The sequence below is a fragment of the Etheostoma cragini genome, chromosome 19 (assembly GCF_013103735.1).
Source record: "Etheostoma cragini isolate CJK2018 chromosome 19, CSU_Ecrag_1.0, whole genome shotgun sequence".
Taxonomy (NCBI): domain Eukaryota; kingdom Metazoa; phylum Chordata; class Actinopteri; order Perciformes; family Percidae; genus Etheostoma; species Etheostoma cragini.
The window spans coordinates 5,117,181-5,139,859 of NC_048425.1; the positions used below are offsets into that span (position 1 = coordinate 5,117,181).

At 39.8% G+C, this 22,679-nt stretch overlaps 2 protein-coding genes across 3 annotated transcripts; both read right to left on the bottom strand.

Annotated features, from left to right (window-relative positions):
• Nucleotides 1-966: 966 nt before the first annotated feature.
• si:ch1073-220m6.1 (SLAM family member 9) lies at nt 967-4,963 on the bottom strand. Its single transcript, XM_034857187.1, has 5 exons — nt 4,833-4,963; nt 3,434-3,739; nt 2,094-2,351; nt 1,794-1,933; nt 967-1,571 (listed from the first exon to the last, which is right to left on the bottom strand). The coding sequence occupies exons 1-5, from the start codon at nt 4,864-4,866 to the stop codon at nt 1,197-1,199; spliced, it is 1,113 nt and encodes a 370-aa protein (XP_034713078.1). The 5' UTR covers nt 4,867-4,963; the 3' UTR covers nt 967-1,196.
• Nucleotides 4,964-7,122: 2,159 nt separating this feature from the next.
• Nucleotides 7,123-22,360, bottom strand: kcnj10a (potassium inwardly rectifying channel subfamily J member 10a). Of its 2 annotated transcripts, XM_034857175.1 has the most exons (7): nt 21,941-22,360; nt 21,731-21,841; nt 15,498-15,890; nt 14,007-14,218; nt 13,394-13,525; nt 12,804-12,981; nt 7,123-8,481 (listed from the first exon to the last, which is right to left on the bottom strand). In XM_034857175.1, the coding sequence occupies exons 3-7, from the start codon at nt 15,880-15,882 to the stop codon at nt 8,072-8,074; spliced, it is 1,317 nt and encodes a 438-aa protein (XP_034713066.1). In that variant the 5' UTR covers nt 15,883-15,890; nt 21,731-21,841; nt 21,941-22,360; the 3' UTR covers nt 7,123-8,071. The 2 variants fall into 2 exon arrangements, with proteins under 2 accessions (XP_034713066.1, XP_034713064.1); XM_034857173.1 differs by having other exon boundaries at nt 21,731-22,359.
• Between the last annotated feature and the right edge of the window lie 319 nt (nt 22,361-22,679).

The window sequence follows — 22,679 nt, forward strand, 5'->3', positions numbered from 1 at the left end:
CCAAATCAGAAGGTTGACGGTTTGATCCCCGGACCCGGAGTGTCCTCAGGGTAGGACACTGAGCCCCAAAATATGTACTGATGCATGCTCTGTCATCAGTGTGTAAATATGCATGAATGTTTATTATCTGGTGAGCAGGTTGCAGCTTGTATGGCCGTCTCAAGCACTAGTGTATACATTTGTGTGTAAATGGTGAATTTGTACGTGTACGTGTGTCTTGTGAAATCCCAAAACAGCTGAAAACTATATTGCTTGATGACAGCCCATAGCTAAATGATATATATTGGTTGATGCATGCACCAAAATATTTATATATATATATATATATATATATATATATATACACACACACACACACACGTATATATAATATACCAAAATTAGAAACGGCTAAAACTATATCACAGCTTAAAAGTGTGTGAAGGTCAAACAGTGTAACAGTGGAAAAGTACAAGTGACAACAAAAGAAAAGAAAATGTCATCACCGAATTCACACCAGAGCTCATGTGTTCGTATATGGTTGTATATTCACATGTATTCATTATTATAAATTGTAGATGAGCAATAAAAGCACAATTTTCTGACAAAACCTATTTTACAAGTCTATGTTTAAATCTCAAACAAAAGGGTTTGTGAAGCTGTCTGCTCGTAAAATTAAATGTTAAGTCATTTAAAAAAAATCTAAGTTATTTAAAAATGAAATTGTGAACAGGGTGAATCGAAATTGCATTTTTACAGCAATTAATCGTGCAGGCCTAATGGTTATGTAAACTTACAAGCACAACTGTATTTAGACTAGACCTTGACGATTAGTAGTTCCTAACTTCAAGTATGTCATAAATTCCATTCATTTTTGAGTTGATTTGGTTACTCTGCTTGCAATGTACTCAACATTTAAATAGCAGAAAGTAAATCAAATGTATCGTTTAAGAACATACAGATGACTGCCACGTTTGAAAAAAATACAAAATACACTGCAATCTCTTCTGAAAGAAAACTAATACAAGACCAAAACACTGTAAAAGAAATTTATTACATGCACAATCCATAAAGATGTATCCGCCAGTTACAAGTTAATACTGTATGACTGTGATATGATCATTCTGGCTTTTACAGAGTCTAACAGGCTTCTTTCTCATTATGTCATCTCTTTGGCTTCTGAATATCTTGTTTGACCTATTGGTGGTGCTGTGACTTTAATTTTTGGGCTTTTGCAACACACTGTACACTGTGTCAATTTGCGCAGGGTGCTGTGCCTCCTCCTGGGGGAAATACTGTGAAGTCAAAGCCTCTTGTACATTCTTGTGTCCTTTACTACCGTCAATCTTACTCAGAGAGGAAGTCACAGTTGGTACCTGTAAAAAGCTGTAGACAGTATCTACTTTCTGACTTTGCTGGGACCCCAACTCATCTCTTTGGCTGATGGTTGGGCTGCTGGTCTGGCAGGGCTGTGTGGGATCCACGTTTTCATAACAGGCCTCAGCTTGACTGGAAGAAGAGGTGGAGACTCTAGGCACAGGTTGTGCCTCCACTGCCTGGCTTTGTATTGTCCGAGCAGTGGACGTCTCCGTCTAGAAATAATGCGGGAAAATATATTTTCAGTCTGTTTTTTTTCAAAAGAAGTCACAGTCTATGACAAGACACCTACCATTAAAGAAAAATTCTATTTCACATGTTGTAATCACCTGAAACATTTTATTAAATAAAACACCATCTTGTTACATTGTTCTTATTTTAAATCCTCAATGTGGTATAACAAAGATCAATTTGAAATAGTGCTAAATCCAGCTTACCTGATGATTATATTCTGTTGAAATCTCCTTAGCGACACAAACGACAAATGCAAAGAGGGATAGACACACCAAAACTACCATTACAACCCCAGTGGGTTGTTCTGGTGCCTCTTCATGCTTAATGTTAGATTCTCTAAAGCCTGGAAACACATTTTAGCAGACAGAACAAAGAACAACTTAATTATTAAAATGATGAGTAGGTTGCCAAAAAATGACCAAGAAAGAAAAAAAATGATAACTGGATTAAATGTTTAGCTGGAAATGAGTGAGCAAAATATACATGAATCACATAACACTTACACAGTTCCTTTATGCTTTCAGAAACATTGCTTGTGCTGACATTGTTGTTGCCACTGCAGATGATAGAGCTGTTGTCAGTGAAGATGGTGATGTTGACCTTCCTGAATAATGATCTCTGCGATGTTCTACAACTGTCTTCAACACAGACAGACGATGCCCAGTCGTCCTGGATGGAGCAGTTGAACGTGATGTTGCAGAGTCCAGCAGACAGGTTGGAGTGCCGTCCTGACACACTCACGACAGGTCTGGGAACAGTATCTGCAAAAACCCACCCACGCAGATTAATTGAGGGCATTAGTGTAGGTTGGTTGTTAGCACACTCTATCGCAATTATTTAGAATCACAACTTATTTCACGCAGGAATTGTACATTTGCATATGCATGTATAACTGCATTGGGAGTGTTTTTATCCCTTAAAAATACAGCAATGTTTGCCTATACTATATCAGCTCTGATAATACCAAATTTATTGTTGGGGCCACATGCTCTTTAATTAGACATTTAAAAGCCACAAAACTGATATCAGAGGAAACTTTTCACATATTGTATGAACTACTAATATGACAACAGGGATGTACAAAGGCTACAGGAGACAAACAGTGTTAAATCCCAACAGTATTTAACTTGGATCTTCATGTGATTTTTATTGGTAAACTATACTGTAGACTTTATTTTCTGTTTTTTGAAGTCACAATAAAAAGTGTGACATGTAGGGAAGGAGGACCAAAGCGCAGAGACAGGCAGGCCGAAGAGTTCAAAAGTAAAGGATTTAACCAAAAAGGAAGGGAATACAAAAAGAAATCCACAACTGCAAACACCAAGTCCAAAAATCAAATAGGAAAATCCCCAAATAAGGGAGCACAGATACCTCAGGGAAACGGAGAGTGCGACAAACACTGGCAGGAACAGGCAAATAAACCAACACACAGGGAACACGCACAAGGACACACAAAACAATCTGACAAGACGTAACGGGAACACAGAGGTTAAATACAAGAGATAATGAGCAAACGAGGAACAGATGATACACCAGGTGAATCATATCAGGGCGGGGACGACAATCACAGAGGAGGGAGACACAAGGCAGGTAGTAAAACTAGAGACAAGACAGCACTGGAAACCAGTCTATCAAAATAAAACAGGAAACAGAACATACAGACACTCACAAGGGAACACAAGAAACCAAATCAGAAAAGAAGTATATTTAAAGGGGTAGTTGATGCATATATCATAAAAAAGATATGCATTGTTAAGACTCCCATACTAATCTTGGATAAAGAAATCAGCAGACTAAGAAGACACATACACCAGCTAAAGACAAAGTAGTATTTAGAACTTACCTTCAACAATTAGTCTGTGGATTTCCTCTGATTCTTCTAAATTAGAATCTTTGCCTGCAATGATACGTGACATCTTATAGTTGCCACTGTCTGTCTCAGTGAGATTTTTGACACACAAGGAGTGGTCACTTGAGTTATAATCCACTTTGCCTTTGTAATTAGGTGTGATGTTTTCGGCAAGAACAATTATTATATTGTTAAACCTCCACTTGACGTTTTGAAATGGTGGCGAGCCTCCAATTTTTAAACATAAGGAGCTATTTTTCAACCCGTAGTGCCTCATTGGTGGGTCCTCTGCTGTAATCCCTGGCAGGAAATACAGAATATGTAAATTCATTAGAGATTATACAGATTATATAAAACAACAAAGTAAATGATAATAGTTCTGTAGCAGACATGCACATTTACATGAACATAACACCCGGGGACTGTGGTCTAACAGAAACACTGCACTGAACGAATCAACAATTGGACGTGTCAGAACTTTCTTAATTTTAAATGAAGACAAAACCGAGGTAGTTGTTTTGGGAGCCACAGAAAAACTATTACAAAGTCAGCACCCAGCTTCAATTGGCAATGTTAAAAGCAAGAGACAAAGCCAGAAATCTTGGTGTAGTCATGGACACAGACCTGAATTTCGATAGCCGCATTAAGACAACTACAAAGTCGACATACTATCACCTTAAGAATATTAAGAGTTATAGGACTTATGTCTCAGAGTCCTTACTAAGATCAAATAAGTGGATCACATCACTGCACTTCTGATGTCTTTCCTTTGACATCCTGTCCCTTCAAAAGTTCAAATATTTCTATTTGTTTCATAAAGCACTGAATAGTTTATTAAACATACATTTCTGATCTGCTGCTACACCATGAACCCCCCAGACCTCTCAGGTCATCTGGGACTCGTCTGCTTTCTGTCCCCAGAGTCAGAACTACACAGGCAGAAACAGCATTTAGATTTTTTATGTTCTACATATCTAGAAGCAAACTGCAGGTCCGCTGCAACTGTGATTTTTCTAATCAAGGCTCAAGACTTTTCTCTTTGATGCAGCCGTGGTTTAAATAATTGTTTTTTCTAATCTTGCACAGTAACATTTGTACATGTACTTTATACCTGTCTTATTCTATTTCAGTTTTATCTTGTTGTTACCTGCTCTTTAATGTTTCACGTTCAATTGTCTTGTGCTGAAATCTGATATACAAATAAAGCTGCCTTGACTTAATTTACAGCCCATTACTTTAAAAAAAAGTTAAATGAATCATGCATGATGATGTTGAAGGACTTCACTGCATTAAATAAAGGGTTAGAGCCTGTTTCTTAACAAAACCTTGTAAAATAATTTAACTGTTTAGGGTATATACATGACAATTGCAATAACATTTGTATTCGTCTTACCTGCAATAATCCAACAACTTAGAAGAAGAAGCATTTTCAATCTGCTTAAAATAGTTTGCAATGTACGGTTAGCGTATGTAAAATTGTTAAACAGGAAACACAGTTTTGACAGATAGGCTTCAAAGGGCAGGAAGTGGAACCCAGTGCAGCTGTCACCTGTAAAAAAAAATAAATAAATAAGGGATGCCATGAAAGAAAACTAAAACATAATTTGTTTAATTTAATTTGAATCATAAACCTAACGGTCTATGATTTGAATGCAACCCACATAGCCTAACCCCAAACTGAACTTTAAAATGAATGGTGCTGTTTATCCACCATCCCTCATAGGAGAAACAAGATATTGGGTAAATCGGATTTTTGTTGCATAATGTTATCCTATTTTATTTTAAAAACTGAGCATACAGTCCTACCTTCATCAGAAAATATTATATCTAAGATGTTGATGAATGATGATAAAACCAAAACTCTTTCATGCATCACTTCTCAGATGTCTGGTGTCATGGATAAATGATCAGCCCAGCTGGATTTGAACATAACAGGTCAAAGACTTATCTTCAGTCTCTCTTCTGAGAATCTTTGTTTTCGTCCTAAAAATTGTATTGATCATCTGTGTGTTTGTGTGTGTGTGTGTGTGTGTGTGTGTGTGTGTGTGTGTGTGTGTGTGTGTGTGTGTGTGTGTGTGTGCATGTGTTTGTGTGTTTATGTGAGCATATTACCTGTAGGTTTGGTTGGGTTTTAAAAGCTAAGAATATCAGAGAATATTTCAGGCTAACTAAAATGGGTTAGCCTATAATATTCTCTGATATTCTCTAGAACTACAGTATTAATTGTTTTAGTATTGTATTTACATCCGCAAATACATTTATAGTTAAATTATTGTTGTAAAGTTTGCATCTTTCTTTCATAGGCTAGTATTAATCCACATGAGACAATATCTTTAATATAGCGCTATTAATTTGACTTATAGCGAGTAGCTTACATAGCTTTCACCTAACATTGAACTAATGTTTTGTGCTTTAGCTTAAGCTAATGATAAAAACTCTCAAATTTGGTAGTAATATTGATGGGATTTGTGTAGTTTATTGCTGTGATAAAACAAGTCTTTTTAATATATTGATATTCAGTAGTAAAGTGATGTTATAAATCCTTTTCATACCATCATCCTTACATAATATGTTGCCATGGAGTATTGGTGCCTCAATTGGTCAAATGAGCTAGGAATTAACAGATTTGTCCAATCAAGTTTCTTTGTAAGCTGGGCGTTCGTTGTACTGACTGCTCCTCTGAAAAAGGGTCAATCTTAATTTAAAAATCAAGTGAAGTTAATGCAACTAAAACCATCAACATGTACAATGTGTTGATGATGAATAAACATGTTAGTGATGTTTTGGACCTTTATCTTTGATAATATATATTTGCCTATGGAGGCTATTCAAACAGGAATCATTTTGTTTTCATGCACACACAAATATACATTTTATAACAATGAAGACAGTAAATTTATTAAAACAACCACTTAAAAGTGTTTACTTTAAAACCCATGTACAGTTTACAGTAGACTTTATAGTATGAACAAGCGGGCTGGGGTTTGACTCCGAACTCGACCCTTTGCTGCATGTCATTCCGCCCTCTCTCTCCTCTTTCATCTCGTTAGCTGTCCTGTCAATAATAAAGGCTGAAAATGCCCCAAAATATCTAAAAATAAAAAATAAAATCAGATGTCTCATATTTTGTCACCAAGGAATTCGACTAGTCCCCTTGAACAAGTACCATAATTAGATTGCATTTTCATGCATCTTTCAATGTAGAGTAAAAGATGGGCGCATACTTTACAGAAATAACATGCGCGTCAACAATATATTGAAAATGCACAGTTTTGTGTCAAATGTCAGGACATAATGATATGAAAAATATTTGTATACACTGTACAAAGGTACATTAACACACACATACTGCACATGACATTTCAAACAAACATTTTCAAGCAGAAAAAAACATTCATTAACCCCAAACATGACCGCGAAATGTAATTATTTATTACAGTGCATTAAGTATCAATTAGTTCAGTTATTCCCCTTAGAAATGCCACTTTTCTTTCAAGTTAAAGTGCTTTTAGTACTTTTACTAAACATATTTACCCAAATAAACAACAAAATACATTTATATCAAAAACACAATATTTCCAGTTGCATCAAGTAGCAATGTTGTTAGAAACTAATGGGTGCATAAAATATAATACATTCCTTTAAATCCTTCATTAAAAAAATATCATGGTTCCAGTATTTTCGCCACCTGTTGCAGACATTTTGTTAAATAAATGAAAAAGGGAAACAGTACTGTGATTCAGTGATTAACAACCGTATCACACGTTCATCTACCTTGCAAAATTCTTCTAATATAGTCAATTTATCTGTAGTTGAGTTCTTCATTTCTTATAACAGAAATAGAATTGCCTTTTCAATTGAATTCAATTGCTAGGCAACAGCTGTTAACTTCCTGCCCTATGATCTCAAATACATACGCTGCAACAGGAAATCAACTTGTGTAATTTAGAATGTTTACTGTAAGTTTACAATAGGGAAATGGTCTTTTTGTTCTTGGTCCAAGGAAGAGATACTCCTTCATCGTCTAGACTATTCTGGAAGTAGATTTCTACTGGAATCAACATTTCCTTTATATAAATAAAGGCATTTACACCACAAATTAATGCAGAAAAGGCATACAGTAAAATTACAATTGTTTGCAATAAAATTCCCCAAAATGCAGAAATGAAGTCTTTGACAGGAAAAAAATTCTCAACCTAATGTTAGCAGTGTTGAACCCAAAGTTGTGCCCAGTGCTACATCATCAACAGAAATGACTTGATAAGATGAAGGATTTTGCCGTGTTTAAAGCATCCTCCAGTTGCAGCAAATCAAGTCCTTTCAACAAAAAAAGAAAAATGAATGTAAGAGTAGTAAATGTCAATATGGATGACTTGGTGTTGTGCTGTTCATTTGAACATGTTGGGTTGGTAACTTTCTTCCTTTGAAGGTGGTTGCAGACCCAGACATCTTCAGACTTATGGTTGAAGTTGTTTTCATTTTGTCTCATTTTGTCTCACATGCGTAGGCAGAGTGTTTTGTGGGAGATGTTTCAATCTGACAATGTGAGCAGCTTGTTTCTTTTCTTCCTGCCTTAACCTTATCTCAGTTTCAAATCAACTTTCCGATACCACTTCCTGTCTCTCTCTTCCCTCATACATTACTAATACGCACACTATGTGGGCTGCTATCTCTGATGGGCCTCCTTTCTCGCCCCTTCTGTTCCCCCCTGTGGTTCTCTTCCAGTCGCATCTTCTCTGGGTCCGACCCGGCCTCCTTGCTGCCATTGCGACGAGATGCCTGTGATGGTGGGCTCGGTGGCGGGGCCTGCTTAAAGGCCGGCGGGGTTTTGGTTTTGGCCACCTTGTCGAAGAAGGCGAAATCGGCTACATATTTCCCTGAGGGAGAAAGGGAGACAACGGGGGGGAACTCGTAGCCCCAGAGGATCTCGTCCGGAAGGTAGGATGTTCGAACCTGACAGGTAGCAGAGGTCGGCTCCACCGTGGCGCTCATTATCACCAGCAGCTCAAAGTCAGCTAGCTCCGGGTCTGTCCAACCACCACCTGGAGGACAGACGAGACTGGAGGTTAAACAACAAACGTATACAAAAAATTAAATTAAAAATTAAAGCTTATATTAATTTCTTCCTTTCAAGGCAGGAACAAGGTCCTATGTATCCCATTACAGTTTTAATACAGCCTGTTTTTTGCATCGAAAAGGAGCCAGTTGAGGTGGGTCGGGCATCTGGTAAGGATGCCTCCTGCGCGCCTCCCTAGGGACGTGTTCCAGGCATGTCCAGCTGGGAGGAGGTCTCCGGGAAGACCCAGGACTAACGTGAAGGAGAACGCCTCTGGATCCCCCAGTCCGAGCTGGTTAATGTGGTTCAGGAAAGGGAAGTTTGGGGTCCCCTCCTAGAGTTGCTCCCCCCGCAAAACAATACCAGATAAGCGGACAAAGATGGATGGATGGATTCTCTGACAGTTTCCTTTGAAAACAGCTGGCTGATAGAGCTGGAAACATTACATTTATTTAAAACAATGTCAATATACACTAAGCAGCATTATCTATTAGCATTGTTTTGGCATTTTTTATTTAGTTTTCTGATGTCACTGTCAATGATGTGTTTGAAATATCACATTCAGCCTAAGTTGTATTTTAAGGTCAAATCCCACTTTAAAAGAATGCAAGCCATGGGTTACACGTGTATTTCTTCAGTAAAATAGTCTCATCAACATGCACACATTAGCATTATCCTGAAATTTCCAAAACATAAAAACTCCCCCACCTACGGCCTGATTCCAAAAACATCGGACCTCACACACAAACACACAGACTCACACATAACTCATTTCTGAATTCTAAACAAACTTTAAACAAATTTAAAAAATGTTGACATTTTTTTTGTATTCAAAAGTTTTTATTATAAAGACACATGCAGAATATACTTGTCATTCATCAACACACAACCCCAATAACACAAAGGACACATAAGAAAACCTACGCACTCAACCAAGCACACACCTGCATCAACAGGCCTCATTCTGAATGCAGACTCTGTCATCTGTCTAAACAGTCCTTACTCCAACCCAGACCCAGTACCGCTCCCACTAGGGAAAAAACACCAGGTTTCGCAATCACTACTGCAACAAACTTGGTTGAGGGATTCTTTATGTTGGCCTATTGTGGGCGTTGCATAGGGCTGCATCTGCATTTATGTAGTAAACTTCTGATCATCCTTATTAAAGCATCCATGTCATGCTAATTTTCAGTTTCATAATTGTTTTTTGAAGTGGTACCAGAATAGGTTTACATGGTTTCTTTTTTTTTTTTTTTTTCTTTTTGTTGTACTGCACATTGCTGCAGCGCGAATTTTCACCCTTTGTGTTCAGGTCTCTGTAGCCACAGAGTGAGATATCTCACTTCTGTACCATCTTTGTTGGTAGTCGCACATGTGAAGTAGTTAGGTAATTTTGATCAGTATAAATGCATTTTGGTGCATTCATATATAATATGGGCACTTTAGTATAGCCAGGGATGCAACGGTTGCAAGGGTGGCCATGAAATTTGGTATGGACATGCATGTTCCCCCTGGGGATGAATAGCAATCACTTTGGTGACTGTTTCTGAATTTTGTGTCCCAGTAACGTGGTTTATGACGACAAACCAGCACACTGAATCACCTTTGCACCTTTCTCAACCGAGAAGCATGTTTTTTTTTACTCATCAGCCACACAGAGATCTTTCAGTTTGGATATAAACAAGTCTTTGAATGACTCAACGATGAAGATTCCCCCAGTGTGCACACACTTCGATTTTCTTGATCAGCCTTGTGTGGTACAGTGGTACACACTGTCACACTAGAAGCCAATTTTCAATGTTCCTATCAAAGCCTAAATGTAGGACATGCTGAGAACATAAAGCAAGCTCTGCATGCAGCTCTAAAGCTCTGCTCAAAGAACCAGTGAGCACAGTAGAATGCTCAGTCACGAGTGTTATCATGCATGTAAGAAATGCTGGCTTTTTAAAATGTCCATTAGGGATATCCATCCATCCATAATGTATACGTTATTATCACGCACAGAATTGCAGAGAGCTGTGGAGCCTATCACAGATCAAACTGGGTTATGGGAAGGGTAGTCTTGCATTGCCAGAACCTCTTCTAAAATGTGCTGGAGGAGAGTCTGGCTGCTGCACGTAGCATGTGGGGAGAGAGCCACAGAGCCACGGTGCCGCTGAAAAATAGCCTACAAAAGTTTCTCTTAATACATCCATGTGTGGAACATGTGTGCGTTCAAAAGTTGTTTTAGTCGTGCAACACAAAACTCAGATTGGACAGAGAGTCTAGCTAGCTGTCCGGATTTACCCTGCAGAGATCTGAGGAGCAGTTAGCCATAGTCCTCATGAATCCACCACAGTTTAAAATTACAACACATAGAAAGTGGAAGTAAACGGACATCCAGCCGAGAAAAGTGGCATGCGGCAGAATTTCCGGCGGCATTGAAGTAATTCTAGAAGTGGAACTTTGTGGATATAGGTCAAACCAAACCTGGACAGGTTAGACTTAGACTTCTCTTTGTTGATCCTTTTGGGATGACTCCAGCAAGGAAATTGAAATTTCCAGCAGCAGTTTTCAGCAACCACAAAAAATAGGAATATATAATATAATAATAATAAACCCTTTGGCTATAAAAAAGACCTTTAGCATAAACTATCAGTTAAGAGCAGTTAGTGTCCAGGTATGTATGTGAGTAGATTATTCATTACTTAATTGCACAGTGAAAGCGTGGCTACCACTCCTTCTCTTCCTTCCTGTTCTGTACTGAATATTTGCAGTCTATCTACAAACATTAACACCCACATTAATCTATTAAGGATGTTAACAATACCAAGTTGTGTTTTTTAACCAGGTTGACTCAAACAGGTAAACAAATCAGTTCTTCTAGCTAACTCATCAAATTGAAGTTATCATTTTCACCATTACTAAGAAATCAATAAGCTAAATTGATACACTAGATACATAGATAGACATACCCTCAAAATACAGTTTTTTGTGAGATAGAAGGTGTTTGACCAATCATCCAAAAAGACTTAGTTTTTAGGTGATATCAATTACATCTTTGGGGGAAAATGCTAACCAGATAATTGCTTACTTGTTCACACACTGACACAGATCTGCAGTCTTGTGCCTGAGATAGAAGTGGCAGAAGGATTGTGGTCTATGTGGTCTGTAATGCATTCTGCACACTAACTTCAACCAATGGTTTCTGCAAGTCAACGGCTGCATCTTATAGTCCCAAAATAATAAAGTATTATTACCGTTTTGTTTTATGACTTCCGTTTTTTATGTTATGAGCACCTTTAAGCTTAACTTCTTGATTAACATGTATGTGACAACGAAACAACCTAGATGAAACCTAACTGGGACTCTGGCAACAAAAACGGAGAGCTGTTACAGTCAAGGGATTACTGTATTGGCAGTATCATATAGGCTGTAACACAATCCCTTAAATATGGCTACAGTCATTATTATCATAACAGTAAGTTATGAAAGGGAGGTTATGATTACTAAAAGAAAAGAAAGTTAAAGGGCATAGCATAAAGGTACAAATAAAAGGACAAGACAACGCGTCAGAAAATCCAGTGTGACAAGTGAGGCATAGAAAATAAGCCATTTACAGTAAATTAGTAGTTTCAACGTAAATAAAGCTGCGATCAGAATCCGTAAGAACTGCTTCCATTGCTGATAGGTCTGTGCTGCTGTAAGTGGATCTGTGCGGGAATCGTGTCAGCACCCCGGACTGTACGACATTGTGCTCTAATGAGGGGTGTCTCTGCCGATCTCTCTCACACACATTCCAGTCAGAGAAACGCTCTCCTCCAGTGCCAAACCAGCCCAACTCAAAGAGGTAGCCAAGCACGCAGCACATGACCGTAAATACCAATACACCTACATACTGTGCACATACATACTGAATACACGGTATACAGTACATACATACACACAGTTATTCTCAAGAGACATATGAGACTTTGGTTTCAAATAAATACATTAACCATTTCATAACACATTGCACAATTAAATGATTGCTGTTAGTAAATGGCAGTGTGCTTATGTAATTTTCTATGACAGCTCCCCTCTGGGCCAAGTACATTGTGTTGACTTCTAATTGTAAAAATGAAATAATCCAAATTCAAGATAAGTAAATACATGCCGTGTACAAAGTGGCCTCCGGCCCCAACTAAGTTACATTAAACCGTCAAAATACAGTTGTACTGTAAACGTTTGTGTGTGTAAAATAAAAAAAATAGTTTTAACAAGTAGTTTTCCTCTTCATGTTTGTGTATCAGACCTGCAATGTAACTTGACATTTGAGCCATTACCTACCCTTTACTGCCCAGGGCCTGAGGGGGCTGTTGTCATCAATGATGTGGTAGAAGGTCAGGGGGATAATGAGGAAGGGGCTGTCGCTCGACGTGTCCACCTGGAAAGGCACATTTCGCTGGTCCAGCCTCACAGTCTCGCCCTCCTTTGTCAGGGACGTCTGAAGCAACTTCCCCGTCACCTGGGAGCCAAGATGGAGTCAATAAATGTAGCCAAGAGGTTGCAGAAGGCATCCTGTAACCAAAAGCCCCCAGGTTTAATACCTGCAACGGCCAATCTCTTCATCAAAGGTGATCTATCCTTGAGCATAAAGCTGAAATGCTCAGTCACTAAAAGTGTAATTTAAAAAAGTCAGTGTGTTGAGCAAGCACTATACTACAGTTTATGGTTCTCATAAAGGTTTTTTTGTATTCAATTCATGGGCATCCAGGTAAGGCTGTATGTCAGTGTCAGTGAGTATTTATCTATCATGGCATTGCATCCAATCAAATGCTGTGATGAGCAGGTGTAATCAATAATGAAGCAAACATAAGGTGCATTAAAAACTGTAGGTATTTTGTTTGTAAATACTTATACAAAAGCAACGTGCATACCTGGCATCCTAACAGCAGGCTTTTACGCATGTTGGCCACTCGGATCATGAGGCAGGGCCGGCCCTCGTGATTTGCCACAACAGCATGTTGACTAAACTTCACTGTCTCGCCTCTCTTCTTGGGACGAGCGACCTGAAAGACCAGGAAAACGTGTCAAATTCTTGGAAAAAAAATGTATATAGAATTCCTTTTATACAGTATAAGCTATATACTTTTCACACATAACCTTCTGTAATCATCTACAGGACTTCTTATTTCCTCTTTCTTTGTTTAAGATAACCTTAAATACAGGAAGATATGCAATACAGGGATGAGTGAAATTACAGGGTCATAAACATAGAAGAAAGGTTGTTGGGCTGTAAGTGAGAAGATAAACTTGCTTTTAGATAAGACAGGTAAGCATTGCAATATTCGGCATGGTGACATGGTGAGCAGAACTGATAAGTTGATTGCTAAAACACTGATAGACAGCTGAACTGATGTAAGAGGTAAAGGAAGGGCAGATTAGAGTGAGGGGGTTTGAGGAGGCAGCCATGCACTGCTACATCGCAGAAAGACCATATAAGATGTCTTGGGTCAAATAAACTTCAAACTAAAAACTACATTTCACAACCTTTGCAAGGAAAGTGCCGGTGATGAAAATCTCCATCACCATGGTGATGACCAGCTGAAAGATAAGCAGGATAATGGCGGCAGGGCACTCCTCGGTGATGCACCGGAAACCATAGCCAATTGTGGTCTGAGACTCCAGAGAGAAGAGAAAGGCTCCCGTCAGGGTCTTCACCTCCATTACACATGGAGTATGGTTGGAGGGGGGGTCAAACTCTGGAGGAAGCGAGGAAGAACAGAAGATCTTAGGTTTGGGGGTGTAAACAAATTACCAAAGAACATTTTGTTCCCTCTCTTAATGTTCCGGCGAATCTTTCTCATGCCCTTTCTGTAATGTTAAACTGTATGCCTGTGTGTCTTTCTTCATTGTTAACACAGACACAAAAAAGATACTGTACTTGTACTGCATAGGTCCTTTTTTCACAAAAGGCCTGAGGACATGGATAAGGACTTTTTATTTTATTCAGATGTATGCGGTTAAAAAGACAATAAGAAAGATGTTTCAATGACTTTTATATTTACAGTACGGTGGGCTGATGATGGTGCTGATCAATATCAACAACTCCTACTATTTTTCCTCTATTTGGTCAACACTTCTACTCTTGACTTGATTATGGTGCTGAATGAAAGGGATCAGGGATAAGCAAAATACGATTTATGCTGAGGTTTCACTTGAAGCTGTGGCAGGCACTTTGTTTTTGCCGTTGTGAAAAAATTCCACAATAATCTTTCAGCATATCATAATTCCAGTGGTCTGAACTAAAATTAGACTTCTGCACCGCCTCGGGCTTTAGATGGTCAATCACAGGTCATTTCAGAGAGAGGGGGCGTTCCTACTGGCTGTTCTGTGTGTCCATTGCCCGTGCGACAGAGAAAATGGAGAGGGATAGAAGTAGGTAGTTCTTAAGCTGTGGGTGAAGGTACTCAGATGGGTGGCAGCATGTTTTCACAAGCCTGCATGTGACACGGGTAGGGGAGCAACATCTGAATGGATGGATGAACTACAAGGGGTGCAGCACAACATTCTGGGCCCCTGTAGAAAGACATTCTGTAAGGGCCCCTCCCCAATCCACAGCTTTTCATTCTAGTATCTTTTTGGGCCCTCCTCACATGAGGTCCCTAGGTACTGTGGTAGAAATTTTAATACCTAGGTGAGATCTGAAATTAAGGTTCATTCAAGCAAGTCTTTTAAGTATTTATTCTTTGCTCAAAGAAGGTTTAGTTTATCATGAGAGTCTGAGAAACTATACAAAGAGTCTTGGAGAATTACTTGCCCCCAGTCCGACGCCTCTGGGCTCTACAGTTACCCAAATGTATGTGAACAAGCACCGAAAGGATTTTCATGATACACCCCCTTTAAATCCATAAATCTTGACTACACAATGAGAGAAAAAAAGGAAAAGTCAGGAGATCACCAAAGTCAGTAGGTTTTACTCTCCGACTTTCATTTCTTCTCTCCTCTGACCCTCCACCATTCCACATCCCTCCTCCTTACCCAGTAGATCTCCATGAACCAATGCCACCAGGTACCAAAACACGCCGAACACAAACCAGGTCCCAGCAAAGGTGGCAGAGAAGAGGAAGAACTTGTAGCGCCATTGCATGTCAAGGAAAGTGGTCCAGAGGTCGCGGAGGTAGAGAGCCCCTCGCCCACTAATGTGCTCGATGCGCACATTGCTTCGTCCGTCTTTGGAGAGGACGCGCCGCCTCCTTCGCAGAGCATTGGGGCCTCCAACTAGTGCTCCTCCTCCACCTGCACCAGCACCTCCAGTCCCCGCTGGGGAACCCAACAGAGGCTTGGTGATGTCAGTCTGCGTCTGGGAATGGCATACTTTCTGAGGCGAGGAGCCTTCAGAGGAGGGTGAAGTGGCTGAGGTCATGGCGGGCGCTACAGCTGGTTGGAGACAGGCAACAGGAGGTAAGGAGAAGAAGCAGGGTAGGTAAAGGGGGTATACATAAAAAGGGCAAAAAAAGGACAAAAAAGTGCATTGGTTGTATAGGCAGTAGGCTCAAATAAACAGCAGGAGTCCATATGAACAGGTGCAGGATGTGTGAAAAAGTAGAATAAAAGACATTTGATAACCACATGATAAAAAATGACAGGGCGGAACATTAAGAAAGTGAGGGAGATGACGATGGAGAGAATAAGAAGAATAAAAAGGGGATTTGAAGCACATTTTTAAACTGGACAGTGTTGTGGCTATCCACAAATCCCAATTTTCCTTTCATTGGAGGCAGCTGGCCTTGTCAAAATAAAAGCCTCCTTTCAGCATAAAGGCACAAAAGCGTGATAGAGGCTCATTCACGTGTCAGTTGCACAAGACGGATACTGAATTAAGATGAGGAGACACTAATGACTGGTATTCTACATGAAAGCGATTAAGACAAGGAGTCTTTAAATTTGAATCAAGGACACTGAGGTCTTCTACTGGACCACCCGCTTCCATTGTGCCGAAAGCTGTTTTCATACTCTAACCTTTTCTAACTCTAAACTTTTTTGGCCTGCTTTTACTTGAATAAAGAACTCAATCATGCTGCATTCACAGCATATGTGACAAGCAGATGTGCATTGTTAAAATCAGGTCTAGATTTTGAGAATTGTTCAACTGTGGAGAACTGTACAAAAAGCTGTCTTTTGTGTAGTTTAGATTATAATCCCAATAATATAATAATATGTGCACAAAGCAAGGTTCATAAAGAAATTCTTTGACCAGTTTAGTGAGGAAAATCTCGACTGGCCTGCACAGAGCCCTGACGTTAACCTCATCCAACAAAGATGAACTGGCCATATAATGGCTGACCTCAGTGACTCTGTTTTGGTTGAATGGGAGCAAATCTTTGCAGTCTTTCCAAAATCCTGCAGAAAACCTTCCTTGAGTGGAGGATGGCATTGCAGCATATTAACGCATGTGGTTTTGGAATTAGATGTAGACGAGCATGTTATGTTTAGGTGTCCAAACATATCTGACCACAAATTTATGCTAATAATGACTGCTACGTGCAAGGTAAAGGGGAACTATGCAATTTTGGCCATTTCTTTACTGTTTTCTTGCTTTTTGTTGGCAGGTTTCTTTTTAGAGGTACCCCTACAGCTTGGGAATAGATGTTTGGCAGCTCCAAAGTATACTTGTCTGACTCCTCTCTCAGTCAGTCTGCCGTTTCCTCTGTTTCTATTCCAGATTTCCTAGTTTTCTGCTTCTTTTTTGCCGGCTCAGCCATGACGATGGTGCAAAAAACTTTAAATTAAGCTAAAATAACGGCATAGTTCCCCTTTAAAAGCTTGTTGACAAGTTTCAAGTGAATTTCTCTATCAGAACATGTTGGTGAAACATGATGGGATGGGATATTATATAGAGTAAGTGTCTGTGGGTCTTAAAGTGTCAGCATTATATTATTGAATGAGAGATCCCCCGCCCCTACTCCAGGTGCCGTGGACACTTCTTGAAACTGTATAGGTTGTCCGCTGTTCACACTTAACAGTTTTACCCTCATGTGGGCCGCAGATCCTTAACATCCTTCTTTTAGTTTCCTTCTCTCTTGCTCTCACTCACTGTTTACTAAATGGCTCTTTTGTCTCAAACTGCCTCTGCCTTCCGGATCGAATACAACAAAACCAAATATAAAACACACAAACAAAACCCTAAGAAACACGACAATCTGATACGCTCTGTCCTTTCCTGTCCTTTCTGACCCTTCTCTCTCCTCTCTCCCCGCTGGAGCTCTCACTAAGTGAATGAATAGAGATCTGTGTGGATGTCTGTGCTCTGAATACTAAGATGTGGAGGGGGACACAGGGGAGGGAGGCGGGTCAAGAGGAGGGACATGTGATTGGCCGTGTCTATCTCCAGCTGAACTCTGAACCTTGCGGAGCTCCTGCCTACACATACAGTAAACACACACTCGTGTATTCGACATATGGACCTTTTGAACAGTTAGAACACAATACAATACCATGACATTGTCCAAAGGAATGCTTGGTTTCCAAAGTCCGGACCATGCACACAACAATATGGAAACTAGCAGCTGCACATAAATTTGTTAACTGATATTTTTGGACACTTGGGGGCTGCACAACAAGGTGTAAACACATTATTGACATGTTAGCACCTCATCACATTGCTACATCTACAGACTCAGAGCAACATTAGCATTTCTTACTGAGTCATGTTTCTGGCCAGCTGATGAATGGAAGTCCAATATTTACTTCCCGTTTAGCCCATAAGTGAAATAGCTGGCTTTTTAGCAGCTAAACTTAACCACTGGGAGCAAGTTAAGCCAAGAGACACTTTTTTTGCAGATATAGTCATATTTTGAAATGTAGGTTCTTTGTAACCAACCAGTGCAAGGTTGTGTTTCATTTATGTGTTTTACTGTAATAGACAATGAAACTCAAATTATTTGTTAGAAGGTTCAATTCATTGTTGGTTTTGGTCTTTTCTGGGGTTACTTTACATAAAGAAAAATACAGATTATCACCACCCTTATCTGTAAACAGTATCTACAGTCACTAGTCTAAAGTGTACAAAGCAATAGCAAGTTATTGGGAAGTGTATCAGTCTCGCTGACAGTAATATGATGGATTCCCTCTCACGTAAAAATTACTTTTTCCACACTTAAGGTTAGAATCTCTTCCCTCTCTGTCCTGTGTGTACAAGAATCCCTTGTTATCGCGGAGATGAAAGGGACAAAAGCCACCATTGAAAAATACGACTGGGTGAGCTAGTGAGTGAAAGAGAGAGCAAGTTAAACGGGGAGAGGAGAGCGGTACGGAGGGTTAAAGTGTGTGTGTGTGTGTGTGTGTGTGTGTGTGTGTGTGTGTGTGTGTGTGCGTGCGCGTGTTTGAGACTGAGCTTGATCATGTGTGAGTATGCAGTGCTTGACATTGACATTGTGTGGGGGCAGAGATGGGGGGAAAGAAGGGAGAGAATAATTGGTTTTGAGGGAAGGATTGAGAGAGCATCGGGTGACAAAGGGAGTGAAAGAGGAAGAGGGAGGGAATTGGATGGTGACGGAGAAAAAAGAAGGGATATGTGAAGTGAAGGTGGAGGAAACAGGTCGGTGACAAAAGACGGTCATTAGTATTCCAGAGGAGAGAGTAATCCCTTCCACTCAGTGCCCCTGTCCAGTGTCCACAGCCATAAAGAACCCCAGGCAGCCAGTACACTGCACTGAAAAGACTCAATGCAACACAAGTTGAATGGCTGTGACCACTGTCCACAACGCAGCAGCCTCTGCACCGGACTGAAAAGACATCAACGCAGGCCATGCCAAGAAGGCATCTACTCAGCCAGCACAAGACGTTACCAACCAACAGCTTTACTGGAGCCAAACTAAGCACTGCACATCGCCATACAAATGAGCTGCTGTTGTGTCAATGTGTCTTTATATACACAGGGAGTGATTTCGGACAGTCTCATTAAGAGAGAGCTTCTTCTTTGGCAGTGCTTTGTGTTGACCTTTCCTGTTTTGTCACTTTACTTCCGGTCTTTATTATATACTGTACAAGTAAAAAGTTGCGTCCCTCATTGGCTCACATAGCCTGCTCTAATTTTTTTATGGTAAGAACACTGATGTTTATCGAAATGCATCATTGTTATAACTTTAAGTTATTAACATATTTTGCAGTTGTCGCAAACAATCACTAAACCAATGTATTCTATCTAATCTAATACCATGTAATTGTAATAAAGAATAATTGTAAGAAAGTATAATTACTGATCACGTGCAGCATATATCGGCGCACATCCTTGTTGGTCAAGGTCAATATAGAAACAGAAATCATCACTGTCAGGTGTACCTTTTGCGTCAACAACAACGCCAAACGCACCCCACCAAGCATCGCTTTTTGACGCAATGGGAGTGAGAATGTGTTGGTGAGGACTAAGGTTACATAAACTCCACATTTGTGTAAATTATGAAATCCATGTTTCTCCAAAACATCAATTTTTCACAAGCTAAGAGAAATGGCCCTCTTCACAGCTCTGTGACAAGGTTTTTTTCAGATAATCCAGGTTAAAATCCAATCCAATTTTTAAATAGTTTCTTAAATTTAAGAAGTAGGAGAATTTTTTTTTTCCTTAGGCAAAATGACCCAACTTGAAGCGTCACAAATGTTTGATTTTTGTTTTACAAAAGATGTGTAAAAAAAACAAAAAATAAAAAAGGCTAAATGAAATTATGCCAAGAGACATCCACAAGGAGGTCCCTGATGTATTCTCTATTCAATATAGGATCCTTGGCTGAAATTGAGAAACTCTGCCTTAAAGACCCTTGTTGGCCCGAAAAACCCTGCTTCTATGAGGACAAAGGATTGTAGATACTGTTCGACCATCTGATATCAAGTTGGATGAAGGCTACGACACCTCAATTTCCTCCATAATTTCTACTAAAATACAGTAGTTGTATATAAACATAATTCTCATGAAGGCTACATCTGTATTTAGTGCATTTGTATTGTCATTGTCTGTTGTCAAAATTATTTAACATGCAATTCAACAACCGGAAGTAACTGTGACCAGTTGGCACAGTGATCAGACGTTTGTCTCAATGTGTCCGTGTCCAGCATTCTGTCCAAACCTCCATCTAGACCTAAACACTTAGCCTCCACTTCCTCGGCCCAGTATTAGTAGCTAAAGGATTGCGACATTGACCCAAATTAAACAATGGAGAGCAGCTGCTGGCCAGCAGGCTGTGATTTAGGACTGACTTTTACCTTCTTCTTCGGACTGGGCAGCAGCCAATGGGCTGTCTCTCTGCTGTAAATCTAACTCGTCTACTACTGTTGTGAAGCCGATGAGGATTCCTCAATGAGAAGATGTGATTTATTTTGACTGAAGGTTTCCGAGCCAAGACTTTTCTGTAGACTTGGAACCAAGACACCATCACATCTGTTCTTTTGCATTACAACTATTTCTGGTGTAATTACAGCAGAAACCAACGTGTTTTCTTCCCTGTTTTGCCTCTAAATATTCACCATTAACTGTTAGTAAAATCCATATTTATTGATTGTAGGTACCCTTGCAGGACAGGTGCAGGATGTGGAGACTTGAGGTTGCTAAACGTTTCATTTTACACTGAATCATCTTTGAATGCAAAACGTTGTTGCACCCAGTACAGTATTTAATATTGTATTGTAGGATTTTATGGATTTTTCTGCCACTAATTCTACTAACGTAATAATACAGTTCCCTATGATTATGTGTAGCAGTCAGAAATAGTGGTACAGATTTGATAGTGGCTTGGACGCTCCTCTGTCGATACACAGTTCTAATATCCCTCCGCGATGTGAACACAACAAAGTAGTGCAGTGAGACTGAGCACCTGTTTGAATGTTCATCTCCGGCCTTATATCAAACAGCTCAAGGATATACTGTACAACATGCTTCCTCTGATTATTATAACATTTTTAGTTTTATAACATAACACTTACAAGGGATACGGACTCAGGAAAGTGAATAGAGGAACATCACATTTCAGAATTAAAAGTACAAAATAAATGATGAAATAAGTCTACTAAGACAGACACACCTGTACTGTAGTACTTACAGGAAAATCACAGGGATTTAACATTTCAAAGCACATGTCAACAAGTCAAATGAGCTGTAAGATCTACACGTGGTTTTTATATTCTTTTAGTAACAGGAAGAAGAAGAAGAAGAAGAAAAAAGTAAAGCTACTAAATACAAAGGTAAAGACTGATTGATTTTGAAATGTGTATGTGTCTCTTACCTTTTTGTTGTCTTGTAATGGAAGTTCACTCGGACCTCAGCTCTGAAACTTGAAGATTTGAATAATTTCACTGTCCAGCAGACATGTGAAGAAGACAGAGAGCATACAATCGGTCTTGGAGAGGGGAAAAAAATTGGAAAAAAAGAGGAGAAAGTTCACGGTTTAGAACGACGCGCACTTGTTGACAGCTCAAGCATGTTTTACATCACCTCTGACTTTGACATCACATTGTTTTTCTTTTGCAGTCTCCCTCTACGTCGTTGCCATCCCTATATATATATAAAAGAAAAAAAACTCTTAGGAAAAAGTATGAAATCAAAAATAAGAGGCCTTGTTGAGGATTGACCAGCGGTCAGTCAGTGTCTCTCAGCACACTGGTACTGGCAGTACCGGTTCTGGCTAACTGTTACTGGGTCATTATGTAATCAGATGAGCACAGTTTGCTTACTTCTCCGTGCTTGTGAAGCTGAGTGTGAGCCCTGTGACCGGACAGAGAGAAGTTAAAGAAGCTTGTGCTGTCCACTCCTCCAGGACCCCCCTGCACGCCTCTCTATATAAACCCAAAAAGTATTCAGACAGCAGCTGTTTCACAACATTTTTAATTAATTAATTCAACTCTCCTCCCAGCTTCTCCTCCTACCCTCCCTCTCCGTGGCTCTCCCTCACTGTACTCTATAAATGGGTCTCTTTGTTGCAAGGCCTCCTCCGCTGTTTCAGCCTTTGTCAACTTTCTCATGTAAATGCTTGATGGTTGAAGATACAAGCCTGGAAGTTGTTGCACAGAAACGGAGGTATTTCAAAATCAAAGACGGGGGGAAAACACAGGGCTCTTTTCTTGAGCGCTTGGCTCTTTGCAGTTTTGCGTTGGCCAGTGTGCAGTGAATGGATAATGTCGGTGCATCTCTGTGAGGCTGTGCCATGTCCGCCTGCATGAAGGGGGACACGGCTG

Excerpts from the sequence above, each read along its gene's own strand:
- kcnj10a (XM_034857175.1), bottom strand. The coding sequence starts at position 15,882 with ATGACCTCAGCCACTTCACCCTCCTCTGAAGGCTCCTCGCCTCAGAAA. Across the intron at positions 12,982-13,393 it reads GCCTGCTGTTAGGATGCCAG|GTGACGGGGAAGTTGCTTCA; the intron begins GTATGCACGTTG and ends CTTGGCTCCCAG. Across the intron at positions 8,482-12,803 it reads CAGGCCCTGGGCAGTAAAGG|GTGGTGGTTGGACAGACCCG; the intron begins GTAGGTAATGGC and ends TCTGTCCTCCAG.
- si:ch1073-220m6.1 (XM_034857187.1), bottom strand. The coding sequence starts at position 4,866 with ATGCTTCTTCTTCTAAGTTGTTGGATTATTGCAG. Across the intron at positions 1,934-2,093 it reads TGAAAGCATAAAGGAACTGT|GCTTTAGAGAATCTAACATT; the intron begins GTAAGTGTTATG and ends ATGTGTTTCCAG. Across the intron at positions 1,572-1,793 it reads CAACAGAATATAATCATCAG|ACGGAGACGTCCACTGCTCG; the intron begins GTAAGCTGGATT and ends CATTATTTCTAG.